General features: G+C 45.5%; 1 protein-coding gene across 4 annotated transcripts in view; it reads right to left on the bottom strand.

The window, feature by feature from the left end:
- Positions 1-14,721, bottom strand: part of RFX3 (regulatory factor X3) — a 289,374-nt gene that overhangs the window by 99,219 nt on the left and 175,434 nt on the right. For all 4 annotated transcript variants that reach the window (XM_059656771.1, XM_059656772.1, XM_059656774.1 and 1 more), the window contains exon 3: positions 11,621-11,718. In XM_059656771.1, coding sequence (XP_059512754.1) covers positions 11,621-11,718 — 98 coding nt within the window. The remainder of the gene's footprint in view (positions 1-11,620; positions 11,719-14,721) is intronic.

The raw sequence follows: 14,721 nt of genomic DNA, 5'->3' as shown, positions 1-14,721 counted from the left end.
CTTGTCAAGGATTAGTTGACCATATATGCATGAGTTTATTTCTGGGCTCCCGATTCTGTTCATTGGTCTATATGTCTGTTTTAGAACTACCATATCATCCAGCAATCTCACTTCTGGGTATATATCTGAAGGAAATGAAATGAATATCTCAAAGAGGTATCTACACTCCTATGTTTATTGTAGTATTAGTCATAATAGCCAAGACATGGAAACAACTTAAGTGCTCATCAAAAGATGAATAAAGAAAATGTGGCATGCATACACACACACACACACACACACACATCCTATATAATAAAAGGCTAATATGCAAATTATCCCCTCAACTGGGAGTTTGACCAGGGGGTAGGGCTGGCTGGACAACCACCTGTGGCCTCAAACCGCCCCCTCTCCGCTGCTCCCCCCCAGGCCACGCCCCCAACCCAGATTGGGGGCAGGGACAGCCTGCCAACCACCCATGGCTCCCACCAGCCAGTCCAGGCCCAATAGGGGTGGGTTAGCCATACCCCACCTGTGCACAAATTTGTGCACCAGGCCTCATATATATATATATATATATATATATATATATATATATATATATGATGATGATTCAGCCATTCACACCAACATGGATGCAATTTGAGGGCATTGTGCTAAGTGAAATATGTTACACAGAGAAAAACAAGTACTGTAGGATTTCATATGTTGTATACGAAAAAATCAAACTTATAGAAACAGAGAGTAGAATGGTAGTTTCCAGGGGCTGGGGGTATGGGTTAATTGGGGGAAGATGGCAAAGGGTACAGACTTTCAATTATAAGATGAATACGTTCTGGGGATCGAATGTACAGCATAGTAACTATAGTTAATACTACTATACTGTGTACTTGGGGGTGGGGGGAGAAAAAGACAACTGATCAACCCTATACATGTGCACAAACCCCAAAAAATTTTGTACTGAAACGATAAAAACAAAATAAAAAAAAGAAAAGCGATGTTAATACTGTCGCTAGCAGCATCTCAATTCGGTTCCATTCATTTTCCGCTATGTATTTTAAACTGCTGAGTAGCCTGCTCCTGTCTCACCTGCCACTAAATGCTCTTTTTATTTAACACACTCAACAAATGTAAATTGAGGACTTAAGTACAACTGTTCCAGGCATCAGAGACACAATGGAGAGTAAACAAACAAGGTACCTGCCTACCTGAAACTTACATTCTAGTGGGGGAAAGACAAATATTAGCTACGTTAAAAATAGGTAGCCACAGGAATAACAGTCCTGTTGTGGAAGAAATGTGGTTTCTGTTAGAGAATGGTAAGGAAACATACACAAAGTCTAGACCACAGAAAAATTGTTTGGTCAATAGACTAAGGAGGATTCACGCAGGTAGAAAATAGAAGAATATAGCCAGAAGGAAACAAAAGGGGGCAGTGATTCAAGTATAGAGTAGCTGGGTAGTTGACTGTTAGAGACTTAAAACATTTAACCTATAAGAATGTCTATTATATTTAACAACTGAGGTCACCAATGACCCTGAGAGTAATTTCACTGTAATGTGAAGAATACAGGGTCAATCCTGAGAGGTTTTACTACTCAGAGGGATACAGGAATCAGGCCTTTATTATTAAGATGGATATATTCTCCAGTGGGACTTAAAAAATTGAGGCAGCTAAAGCATGTGTGTATGTTGTTGAGGCTGAACATAGTACTAACCCAGGCAAATAGGCTGTATGTCCAGTACCCAAAGTTAGGCTCACCGCTGAACTAAAAGCAGCTTGGGGCTTCAGAGCATTCCCTGGGAGGCAACTCTGTTAGTCTGACTATTTCTGAGTGACACACTAGGATTTGTTGGTAATGTCCTCTAGAACTTTCTGGTCATTATAAAGCTCAGCCTTCAGGAATCAGACTTAGACTTTATACAGCTGAAGGACTATACTCATATCCTCAAAGACTTTAGTCTCCGTGAGGCACAATATCGTGATTCCCTACTTTTTCAAATATAAGTCTTCTCACTTTAGCTTTCAAATCTTTGTTCAAACAGAGTTTTTTAATCCTCACCTGAGAGTATGTTTATTTATTTTAGAGAGAGGGTAACATGGGGGGAAATGGGAGAGAAAGAGAACTGTCGATGTGAAAGAGAACATCGATTGCTTGCCTTCTATATGTGCCCCAACAGGGAATTGAAAGCACAACCTAGATATGCACTCTGACTGGAAATCGAACCCACAAACTTCTGGTATACGGGACGATACTCCAACCAACCAAGCTACAACAGCCAGGGCTCAAAGCAGAAAACTTAATACGTTTTACTTTTTCAGTTAGTTTTATAGAGTAAGTACACTAAAAGTGAATATACTTTTTCAGGTAATATAAGACCTGGTTAATTAAGTAATGCTTTTAACTATTAATCCCCATTTTTCAGATTGGGAATTCTGGTGCAAATGTTATTTTCCTGAGGTTATACTGTAGTCAATAAGGGAAATGATACTTGAATATGGGTCTCTGAAGTTCATTCAAGAAAACTGTTAACACACCTTGTTTCCAAACCTAAAAAGTGCATATGTAGATTTCTTTCATTTCTTCCTTTCTTAAAAAAAAAAAAAAAAATAGAAGAGGGGAGAGGAAAGGAGGGAAAGTGTTATTATGTATAACTATTCTGGATACAGGACATAAAAATGTCACAGAACAAATTGCCCTTAATGTGTATAATTTAATTTACTAATAGAAAATAATAAAAAGGTAATACAGACAGGGCAAAGAATAGCCTTTTCTCTTAAAAGCTACTGAACTAAATATCTGATATTGAAAAATTGTTACATATGATAGAGTTTTCTACATATTTTATAAATATTAAAAGAACATTTTACATTCACAAAATAAATTAAATATCTATACTAATAAAAGAGAAAAATGGTAATTGGCATACGACAATACCCTTTTCATTGGCTAATCAGGGCTATATGAAAATTAACTGCCAACAAGATGGCGATTAATTTGCATATGTAGGCACAATGCAGGGAGGCAAAAGGGAAAGCAGGAAGAAGCCCCCTGCCACTGACAGTGATCGGAAACCCAGGGGGGAGCTAAGAGCTGGGGGGCAGGGCAAAGGCGGCCCTGGGGCTGCCTTTGCCCTGCCCCCCAGCCATGATCTGAGAATCAGGTGCCTTTTCCGCCCTGGCCAGTGATAGCAGGAAGTAGGGGTGGAGCCAGCGATGGGAGCTGGGCATGGTCGAAGCTGGCAGTCCCAGGAGCTAGGGGTCCCTTGCCTGGGCCTAAAGCGAAGCCCACGATCGCGGGGCCGCTGCAGCTGTGGGTCCCTGCTGCCCAGGCCGGACGCCTCAGCCAGAGGCTTCCTGCAGGGGCAGGGGCGGAGCCCGCGCGATCGTGGCACCCCCCGCTGCCACTGCAGGTCCCCGCTGCCCAGGCCGGAAGCCTAGGCCAGAGGCGTCCGGCCTGGGCAAGGGGCCGATCCTGCGATTGGAGGGGTGATGGGGGTCAACGCCTGAGGGCTTCCCAGAATGTGAGAGGGGGCAGGCTAGGCTGAGGGACACTCCCCCCCCCCACACCCAGTGCACGAATTTCGTGCACCGGGCCCCTAGTAAAAGTATAAGATGGAGTTTTAAAAACCATGAAAATAGATTCATGTGAATAACAAAAACATTAGTCTTAAAAAATCACATTCAATTATCTACAATAAAATACACAATAATACAATAGTACAACAGATAAAAATTTCTATTTTTTTTAACTAATCAACTCTTCTCCCCTAACAACTCAAATAATTCAAGACCAAAAGACTATGACCTGCTGCTCACTGAAAAGAACCATGCACTCAGGGTCAGAAAATAGGAACTCTATACACTAACTAGCCAGGCAAATTAGTTTACCTCTCCTGAACCTCAGTTTACTCATCTGTAAAGTGGAAGAATTGAAATAAATGATCTCCCTGATCTTCCGAACTCTGACACTCTGAGAAGCCATATTTGAAAGTCTTCCATTTTGAGAGAAATGGGAATTGCTATGGGGTTCATGAAATGGGCCTTTTTTAATTAGAGGCAGACCTTGGTACTTTTTTCCCACAAAGGAGCAGTTCTCTCTCCAGGAACTTCCTAAGTAACCAGCCATATATTTCCTAAAATCCACATCACAAACCAGATTCTACACCAATTTGAATGTGTACATTAGTAGGAGCAAAAAGGAAGAAATTCCATATAACCATTTCTTCCTAGCAGAAAGCATTTTAATAAAAAAGCAAAATGTGAGATGGCTTTAGAGTAGCTGGAGGCTGGCTGCACTTGCTCCCAGCCATAAACCAGATTTACAGCTAAACTACAGAGCAATCGACCTGAAAAACCAATTGAAGTGTAGCGGATCTGAAATATTATATCCAGGGAGCACTGAAGAAGCCACATAGAGATAGTAAGAGGAACAGACACGCAGAAAGGGAACGCCCCTTTCAAGGAGGTGCAGAAGCTGAGAGGCAGGAGGGATATCCTATTTCAGTTGCAAAGTCCCCCCTCCCCATTGTGAATACAGGGTCTCAACCCCACACACGGATTCCCAACCCAGAACAACAGAAGAGCCAGGAAGAAGAGCCAGTGGAGCATGGAACAGAGGGAGTCAGGAGGGTTCTGTCCACCTGAGAGACTTGGACCACACCTTCCCATTGAAGGAGTGCTCCCATTGTTAGTAGGAGGCTGGCTGGGTGGAGAAACAAGGGGGATATCTGTAATACTGTTAATAATCCTATCCTATCTAATAAAAGAGAAACATGGTAATTAGCCATACATCCGCTACCCTTCCCATTAGCTAATCAGGGCGATATGCAAATTAACTGCCAGCTAAGATGGCAGCCGGCAGCCAGGCAGCTTGAAGCTAACATGAGGCTTGCTTGCTTCAGTGATGGAGGATTCCAACATTCCCCGCCTGCCGCTGCCGGCCTCTGAGCTTGCAGTTTGAAACATTGTTACAAATATAGAAGCTAAACAAAACCCCATAAACCTGCTTTCAGCCAGCCGGGATCTCAGAGCTGGAGTTGATACAGTGTTTCGATTAAAGAACCCAAACAAACCAGATACCTGCTTTCAGCAGCAGAGGCCTCAGAGCTGGAGCAAGAGCTAAAGCTGGCCCAGAATAAAAAAGAAAAAGAAAACAAGGAGCAGTTGGGAGCTTCAGTCACCCGCCAGCCTGCAAACAGCCCTCAGCCCCTCACCCAGACTGGCCAGGCACCCCAGTGGGGACCCCCACCCTGAAGGGTGTGTGACCAGCTACAAACAGCCATCATCCCCTCACCCAGGCTGGCCAGGCACCCCAGTGGGGACCCCCATCCTGATCCAGGACACCCTTCAGGGCAAACCAGCCTGCCCCCACCCGTGCACCAGGTCTCTATCCTATATAGTAAAAGGGTAATATGCCTCCCAGCACCGGGATCAATGGAGCCGTGAGGCCTCCCGGCACCGGGATCAGCATGACAGGGGGCAGCGCCCAAAGCCCCTGATCGCCCTGCGGCTCTGTGTGTGACAGCGGGCGGGCCAACAGCCTCCCTATCTGCCCTGCTCTGTTCTGGACAGGGGAAGGCGCCCCAAACCCTTGATCAACCCTGCTCTGTGCCTGATAGGGGGGAGCTCCCCAACCCCCTGATCGCCCTGCGGCTCTGTGTGACAGGGTGCGGCGCCCCAACACCCTGATCGGCCCTGCTCTGTGTGTGACAGGGTGCGGCGCCCCAACCCCCCGCCCCCACGGGCCCTGCTCTGTGTGTGACGGGGTAGAGCCATAATCTCCCCATCGGCCCTGCCCTGAGTGTGACAGGGTGCGGCGCCCCAACCCCCTGATCTGCCCTGCTCTGTGTGTGATAGGGGGCGGTGCCCCAACTCCCCTATTGGCCCTACTCTGTGAGTGACGGGGGAGCTCCTCAACCCCCTGATCGGCCCTGGTCTGTGCGTGAGAGGGGGGAGCTCCCCAACCCCCTGATGGGCCCTGCTCTGTGCGTGACAGGGTACGGAGCCCCAACGCCCCTGATAGGCCCTGCTCTGTGAGTGACAGGGGGAAGCGCCCCAACCCCCTGATCAGCCCTGCTTTGTGCGTGACAGGGGGTGGTGCTGCATCCTCCCCATCGACCCTGCCTTGAGTGTGACAGGGAGCGGTGCCCCAACCCCCCAATTGGCCCTGCTCTGAGCCCGAACAGGGGCTGCACCTAGGGATTGGGCCTGCCCTCTGCCACCCGGGAGAAGGCCTAAGCCAGCAGGTCATTATCTCCCGAGGGGTCCCAGACTGCGAGAGGGCACAGGCCGGGCTGAGGGACCGCCCCCCAGTACCCCCCGAGTGCACAAATTTTTGTGCACCGGGCCTCTAGTAAAAAATAATAAATTTAAGAAAAGCAAAATTTAACCCACAAATCCTAAAACTAACTATTGCACTAAAAGACAAAAAAAAAAAATAATAACTTGAAGAATATCTCTTTTAAGATTGCTTATTAAACATCATCTAGAAAAAACCTAGATGATTTTTTAAAAAATGTACTAACTACATGATTTTCAACTAACGAATATTTTGAGTCCAGTATGCATACTTATGAATTTTGAATAAATCTATTCAATGTCAATATATTAATATTGTAACACTACCCAAAGTATGTCATGCGATGTTATTATATACTAGAGGCCCGGTGCACCAAAATTTGTGCACTCGAGGGGGTCCCTCAGCCCAGCCTATGCCCTCTTGCAATCTGGGACCACTTGGAGGATGTCCACCTGCTGGCTTAGGCCCGCTCCCTGGGGGATTGGGCCCAAGCCGGCAGTCAGACATTCCTCTGGCAGCCTGGCAGCCCTCGGGGGATGTCCACTTACCAACAGGGAGCAGACCTAAGCTGCAGTTGGACATCCTTATTGCTGCTGAGGAGGCTGGAGAGCCTCCCACAACCACCGTTGTGCTGGCAGCATTCAGCGTGGCTTGTGGCTGAGCAGAGCTCCCCCTGTGGGAGCGCACTGACCACCAGGGGACAGCTCCTGCATTGAGTATCTGTCCCCTGGTGGTCAGTGTGTGTCATAGTGACCAGTCATTCCAAGTCGTTCTGCTGTTAGGGTCAATTTGCTTATTACCCTTTTATTATATAGGATAGAGGCCTGTGCATGGGTGGGGGCCAGCTGGTTTGCCCTGCAGGGTGTCCCGGATCAGGGTGGGGGTTCCGCTGGGGTGCCTGGCCAGCCTGGGTAAGGGGCTGGTGGCTGTTTGCAGCTGGTCACACCCCCTTCAGGGTGGGGGTCCCCACTGGGGTGCCTGGCTAGCCTGGGTGAGGGGCTGATGGCTGTTTTCAGGCTGGCCACACCCCCTTTAGGGTTGGGGGTCCCCACTTGGGTGCCTGGCCAGTCTGGGTGAGGGGCTGAGGGCCGTTTTCAGGGGGCCAAGCATCCCGGCGATGGAAGCTCCCAGCCTCTCCATTTTTCTTTTTTTTTTTATTCTGGGATTTATTTACCTTCTATAATTGAAACTTTGTAGCCTTAGGTGGAGCTCAGAGCTGGCCGCAGCAGGGGGGAAGCTTGGCTTCCTCCATCACTGGAGCAACCAAGCCTCCTGTTTGCTCCAGCTCTGTGGCTGCCGGCCGCCATCTTGGTTGGGTTAATTTGCATATATCTGCTCTGATTGGTTGGTGGACGTGGCTTAAGGCATAGGAAAGGTATGGTCAATTTGCATGTTTGTCTTTTATTAGTGTCGATTATTCAAAAAAAAGAATTCTGTGGTTCAGATTTTAAAACACTACATTTCTTTCCCATAGGACTACTCAGAGCCTTTAAAAGACTAATAATAGGAATTTAGAGACCTCAAAAGAGGAAACTTCATGCAGTATTTCCCTGCTTTTGTAACCATGAATGGACTAACATTTTATGAAATACAGTTTGATAAATTCTGTACTGGGGTTGATGATAAATCTATAATATAAACAGGAAAACATGAGATGGCTTCCTATGAGTCAAGCCTTATTATAACAAATACCCATACAATGAACACTAGAGCATTTTAAAACATTGATAATTTCGAAACAGAGATAAGCTTCAAAGAGTGTTTGATATAAGAAAATCATTTAAAATAAAAAAATTAAAATATTTCTTAATTTGGCCCTGATATACTATGATTTATTTCTACCTTAGCATGATGGAGGAGTGAGTGCAGGAAGAATAAGTAAAAAAGGAGTGGGGGGAAAGAAGAAAATCATTTACAAAATTGATTTCTTAGCTACATCAAGAAATTTCAACTGAACTGGACTCCTACATGATATGAAATGTTTTTCAGAAGGTTTAATTACAGTATTCTAAATGATTAAAGATCATAAATGACAGAATATGTAGAATTGGACAAGATTAAAAATATCGACAGCCTTTGCGAAAAATCCTCCTGAGAAAACTATTGTAAGAAAATATACAGATGGTGTAGCCTGGGTTACTACAGAGGCAATGATAAAATAAACAGGAGCAAAAGTGAATTAAGTTACCTTCTCCCTTGAGTAAAGAGTTATTCTACTCCAACTCCCAGCACGTCTCAATTGTTCAAATTAAATATATGCTTACTCACTAACTCACCCAGTGAAGCCTGTCATGCTGGAATGTAAATGTCCATATTCACAGTGAAAACCAGGTAAACACTTCAGTATTATCAAACTATAATGACTCCACATTTTCATAACCGATGACACATCTCTGTGAGGGCAATCATCACCTCTTGAGTGAGACCCGTGCATTATGGCTACTCAGCATGGGGATGCTGGTGACAGGAGCTTCAGTGGACCACCAATGACTAAGCATGCACAGGCTACAGGCTGGGCCATGGACTGAGTGCTTGAAAGCTCATGATAAAGATCGGCATCCCCATCTTCTGGGAGTATCATCAGCAAAAAGCATTTATTATCATACAGAAGTAGGAATTTGTGCCCCAAGTCAGGGACCAGACACTAATTGGCTATTAATTCAGTGTGGTGGAAGAATATGGAATAATCTTTCCTAACACACAAAGAAGTATACCAAATAAAAAGAGGAGATATAAAGAACCTAAAATGAATATTAGAAACAAAAATTGTATATAGTAAAATGTCAGCACTACAAAATGAAAAAAGAAAGTGGAATGGCTTTTGTTGAAAAATCTTTTACTATATTTGAGAAAAATATTCACAGTCCTCTAGCTACTAAAATTTTGACTCTAGCTCATGGCAACACAATGTAAATATGAAAATGATGCTGCAGAATCTTAATAAAAAATTATACTTGTTAGGAAGAAAAGGTTTCTAAAGATATATCAGTCTTTCTCTTGACTAAGGGTGCACATTTATGGCATGACTAGCTGCAGTTGAGATACAATCTGAGCCCATACAGACCAGATCAAAGCTAACTGGACTCTGTGGAAAATGAACTCATGATCTAGACTTCATCAGTCATGATCTAACCAACTGAGCTAATGAGCCATATAAAATACATGTTGGCATGAGATATTTACTTTGAATCATTTCTGTGCTTAAATGGGTCATACAATTTTAGTCAACTTTAGAGATGCTGTTTTCCCAAGGTTTTGTGAATAAATTGACTCACTGGTCACACACATTTACCTATTATGTAGAAAGTCAGTGGTGAGGTAGTTTAAAAATACACAAGGCAATATGCAGAATTTAGAGTCTATATAGGAGAGAAAAATGTAATAGAATATAACTATAGTGCAAAATTTAACAGCAATAATTGATGTTTATTGAGTATTCACTATTTCTCAGATATTACACAAAGCACTTCTGATAAGCTAACTATATCCATCTCATTGAGAAAAAAAGTGAAGCAGGTTGTGTAACTTTCACAAAGTCACACTCTAGTAATCTCTCACTCTGCCTTGGACTAATGATAAATGACTGTGATAGATATTGCAGAGCTAACTCTCCCAACACTCATTCCAACTACCCTTTTCCCTTGCCACCTTCTCGCATATTGACACGAAAGCTACAACTCTTATTCCCAGATTGCTGGCTGCTAACGATTATGAGATGACACAGTTATGGCCAATGAAATGGAAGCAAAAGGGAGCTAGGAGTTTTTGGAAAAGCTTCTTTCTCTCCCCACAACCCCTTTTTTCCTCTTCCTCGCCCTCTCTATCTTTCCATATATATAATGTGATATATGATATTATGTGATATATATTATATGTAATATATACATACTCTAGACCAGTGGTTCTCAACCTTGGCTGAACATTAGAATCACCTGGGAATCCTTTTAAAATCCTGATTTCTGGGCCTTATCCTCTGGAAATTCTGTTTCTTTGTTATGGGGTGGGGCCACAACAAAGAAACAGAATTTCTGGAGGATGAGGCCCAGAAATCAGGATTTTAAAAAGATTCCCAGGTGATTCTAATGTGCAGCCAAGGTTGAGAACCACTGCTCTAGACAGAAGAGAAAAGGTGAAAAAAGATGTTTTCTTTTTATAAAGCAAACATTATCTTCATTTAATAAACTCTGATATTTAAAATTCAAGTCAAACATCTACATTAATAAGAGTCCTCAGTTGTCAGGAGTGCTTCAGAGGCTGATTTTTCTAAGGACCAGACAGGAGGGCCTGTATGTATAATAACAGCAAAAGATCTCAGAGAGTGTGCAAACACAGAAGGGAGGCAGTTGGGTACTGAGCAAATGACACTACACAGTGCACTTGTCTCATGGCCGAAGACAATACTTTTTTATTTCAGATGAATATCAAATAGTTTACTTATACAAAATAGTAATTTTAAAAAACTTACTCCTAGTAGTTCAGTGTTGTAGAAATTAGATATTCATATTTCAAATATATGTTTTCCTCATAAAAAAAAGAGCAAAAAAAATATTCCTGGAAACATTCCCCTTTGAACTATGCAAGAGACAACTGAAGTCCTACATTAATCAAGAATTTCCATATATATTTCATTATATTTGGATTTTGTGTACCATATATATACACACAGTCCAATTATACATATACTGTGTGTGTGTGTGTGTGTGTGTGTGTGTGTATCCGGCCAACTGGCTGAATGGGCAGTAGCTATGATGTACACCGACTACCAGGAGACAGATGCTCAACACAGGAGCGGAAACCACAGGCATGGAAACATGGAACAGACTGATTAATCTCAGAGGGAAATGGGGGGTGGGAAGAGATTAACCAAAGATCTTATATGCATACTAGAGGCCCAGTGCATGGATTCGTGCACCGGTGGGGTCCCTCGGCCTGGCCTGCACCCTCTCGCAATCCAGAACCCCTCGGGATGTTGGATAGCCAGTTTCAGCCTGACCCCTGCAGGCCCGATCCAGATAGGAGGGAGCCCGATCCTGTGCATTAAGAGTCTGTCCCCTGGTGGTCAGTGCACGTCATAGCGACTGGTTGACGGGTCATTCGGTCACTTAGGCTTTTATATATATATATATAGAGAGAGAGAGAGATAATATAAAATCCCGTTCTACACTGCAAATCCCTAACACTATGTGGTGTAAATATAAAATAAGCTTTATTGGAGAAAATCTTACAGGCTGACATATAGCAGAGGGAGCACAACTGGACTGGATACACCATGGTAATTGTTCTGTAGAAGATCTCTGGCCTCAAATGGGAGAATTAAAAAGACTCCCACATGAACTTACATTGCTCCATTGGTATAGACAGTATCGCTTCCTTCCACATACTGCACCTGAGCTGGGTAGACATGCTGTACCTGTTGCACAGTCTGTACCTGCTGTACCTGGAAAACAAATATTAGGACCTTGGTGAGTGATAGATATGAGAAAATGCACTACATTAGATTTATCTCAAATATTTTTCTAGGTTGGTGATCAATGTGAGAATGGCTTAGGATGTGATCTGTAACATCCTTCAAAGGCAAGTGAATGTTGGTTGGGCCCAGATCAACTGCAGCAATAAGGCTGAAAAAATTCTATAACATTCCTATAGGTATATAGGTATATACACACTTCAAATATTTAGGGTGAAAATTCTGAAAGCTTCTCACTATTTTGAAAATTTAGGACTTCTCTTCCCCTGGGTTGTTAAAGCTAAATTTATTTTTTAATTAAAAAACTCATGATGGAAAATTTCAAACACTTAAATATAGAATAAATATTACAACAAAACTCATTTATTCATCATTTTATATAAATGTTTGTCTCAGGACCTCATCTTTCAACCTCTCAGAGGATTATTTAAAAGCAATTGCAGAGACTACATCATTTCACTGGTAAATATTTCATTTTGTTTATAAGAGATAAGACCTATTTTTAACATGAACACAATATTGATATCACCTATAAATATTAGACATTTCTTAAAACCATCTAAAATCCAATCATAGTTCAAATTTCTATGATTATTCCAATGTCTTCTTATTGTTGCTTTGTTCAAATCAGGACCCAAACAAGGTCTACATATTACATTTGTATCTTTCCCATCTTTCTCTTTTAATATATAATAACTAGGGGCCCGGTGCACGAAATTCGTGCACTGGGTGTGTGTGGGGGGAAGTGTCCCTCAGCCCAGCCTGCCCCCTCTCACATACTGGGAGCCCTCAGGAGTTGACCCCCATCACCCTCCAATCGCAGGATCGGCCCCTTGCCCAGGCCTGACGCCTCTGACAGAGGCGTCAGGCCTGGGCAGGGGACCCTCATTTCCCCCCATCACTGGTTCTGCCCCCAGCCCAGGCCTGATGCCTCTGGCCCAGGCATCAGGCCTGGGCAGGGGACCCCCACATCCCTCCGATCACCTGATCGGCCCCTTGCCCAGGCCTGACACCTCTGCCAGAGGTGTCAGGCTTGGACAGGGGACCCCCATCTCCCCCCGATCACTGGCTCTGGCCCCCGCCCAGGCCTGAGGCCTCTGGCCCAGGAATCATGCCTGGGCAGGGGACCCCCATCTCCCTCTGATCGCTTGCTCCACCCCCCGCCCAAGCCTGACGCCTCTGACCCAGGCTTCAGGCCTGGGCAAGGGGACCATCATATCCCCCCAATCCCCGGCTCAGCCCCCCGCCCAGGCCTGATGCCTCGGCCAGAGGAGTTGACCCTCATCACCCTCCGATCACCAATCACCGGATCGGCCCCTTGACCAGGCCTGAGGCCTCCGGCAGAGGTGTTAGGCCTGGGCAGGGGACCCCCAGCTCCCTGCGGTTGCAGGCTCTGCCCCTGCCCAGACCTAACACCTCTGGCTGAGGCATCCGGCTCGGGCAGCGGGGACCCGCAGCTGCAGCGGCCCCACGATCGTGGGCTCCGCTTTAGGCCCAGGCAAGGGACCCCTAGCTCCCGGGACTGCCAGCTTCGACCGTGCCCAGCTGCCATCGCTGGCTCCACCCCTACTTCCTGCTATCACTGGCCAGGGCAGAAAAGGCACCTGATTCTCTGATCATGGCTGGGGGGCAGCTCTTAGCTCCCCCCTGGGTTTCTGATCACTGTCAGTGGCAGGGGGCTTCTTCCTGCTTTCCCTTTCACCTCCCTGCATTGTGCCTACTTATGCAAATTAACCGCCATCTTGTTGGCAGTTAACTGCCAATCATAGTTGGCAGTTAATTTGCATATAGCCCTGATTAGCCAATGAAAAGGGTATCGTCGTACGCCAATTACCATTTTTCTCTTTTATTAGTGTAGATAATCTATGATAATGAATGTGTAATATGCTAATTAGATCAGATGTCCTTCCAGACGACCTTCTGGATAAAGCTAGGGCTGCGAGGGAAGCCCGGGTCCCGAGTGCCTGCCGGTGGCCAGAGGGAAGCCTGGGTCCTGGGTGCCTGCTGGCAGTTGGAAGGAGGCCCGGGTTGGGTGCCAGAGGGAAGCCAGTGCTGGCAGCTGGGAGAAGAAAGGCCTACTCTTGCACAAATTTCGTGCATCGGGCCTCTAGTCTCTAATATATTCCCATCCTTTTTATTTCTTGACTAGAGGCCCGGTGCACGAAATTTGTGCATGGAGGGGGCTTCCCTCAGCCCAGCCTGCACCCAATCCAATCGGGGACCCTTCGGGGGGTGTCTGACCTCCAGTTTGGGTGCAATCCCTAAGGACTCACCTCTCTGCCTGCCTGCCTGCCTGATCGCGCCTAACTGCCTCTGCCTGCCTGCCTGCCTGATTGCCCCTAACTGTCCTCCCCTGCTGTCCTGATCTTGCCCCCAACTGCCCTTCCCTGCCGGCCTGATCTCACCTATAACTGCTCTACCCTGCTGGCATGATCACCCCTAACTGCCCTCCCCTGCCGGTCTGATCTCACTCCCAACTGCCCTCCCCTGCAGGCCTAATCTCACCCCCAACTGCCCTCCTTTGCTGGCCAATTTGGTTCTGATTGGTCAGTTTCTATGCCAGTCAGAATCTCTGGGCCTATCAACAGGGCCTGATCAGAAAGGCGGGGCTGATCAGCAGCCCTGGTGGAGGCCTAGAGAGAAATGGAGGTGCGGCTGTTGGCCAGGCTGGGAGAGAAAGAGAGGCAAGTTCTCATTAACGGCTGCCACAGAGGCTACGGATCAGACACTGCCTCTCTCTCTGCAGGCCTCTCTCTGGGCCTGATCCGCAGCCCCCAAGGCCCATGGTTGGCAAACTGGCTTGCGAGCCACATGCGGCTCTTTGGCCCCTTGATTGTGGCTCTTCCTAAGCCTTAGGAGTACCCTAACTAAGTTAATAACAATGTACCTACCTATATAGTTTCAGTTTAAAAAATCTGGCCCTCAAAAGAAATTTCAATCGTTGTACTGTTGATATTTGGCTCTGTTGACTAA

Source organism: Myotis daubentonii, chromosome 11 (genome assembly GCF_963259705.1).
Source record: "Myotis daubentonii chromosome 11, mMyoDau2.1, whole genome shotgun sequence".
Lineage (NCBI taxonomy): Eukaryota > Metazoa > Chordata > Mammalia > Chiroptera > Vespertilionidae > Myotis > Myotis daubentonii.
This window is presented reverse-complemented; position numbering and strand designations above follow the sequence as displayed.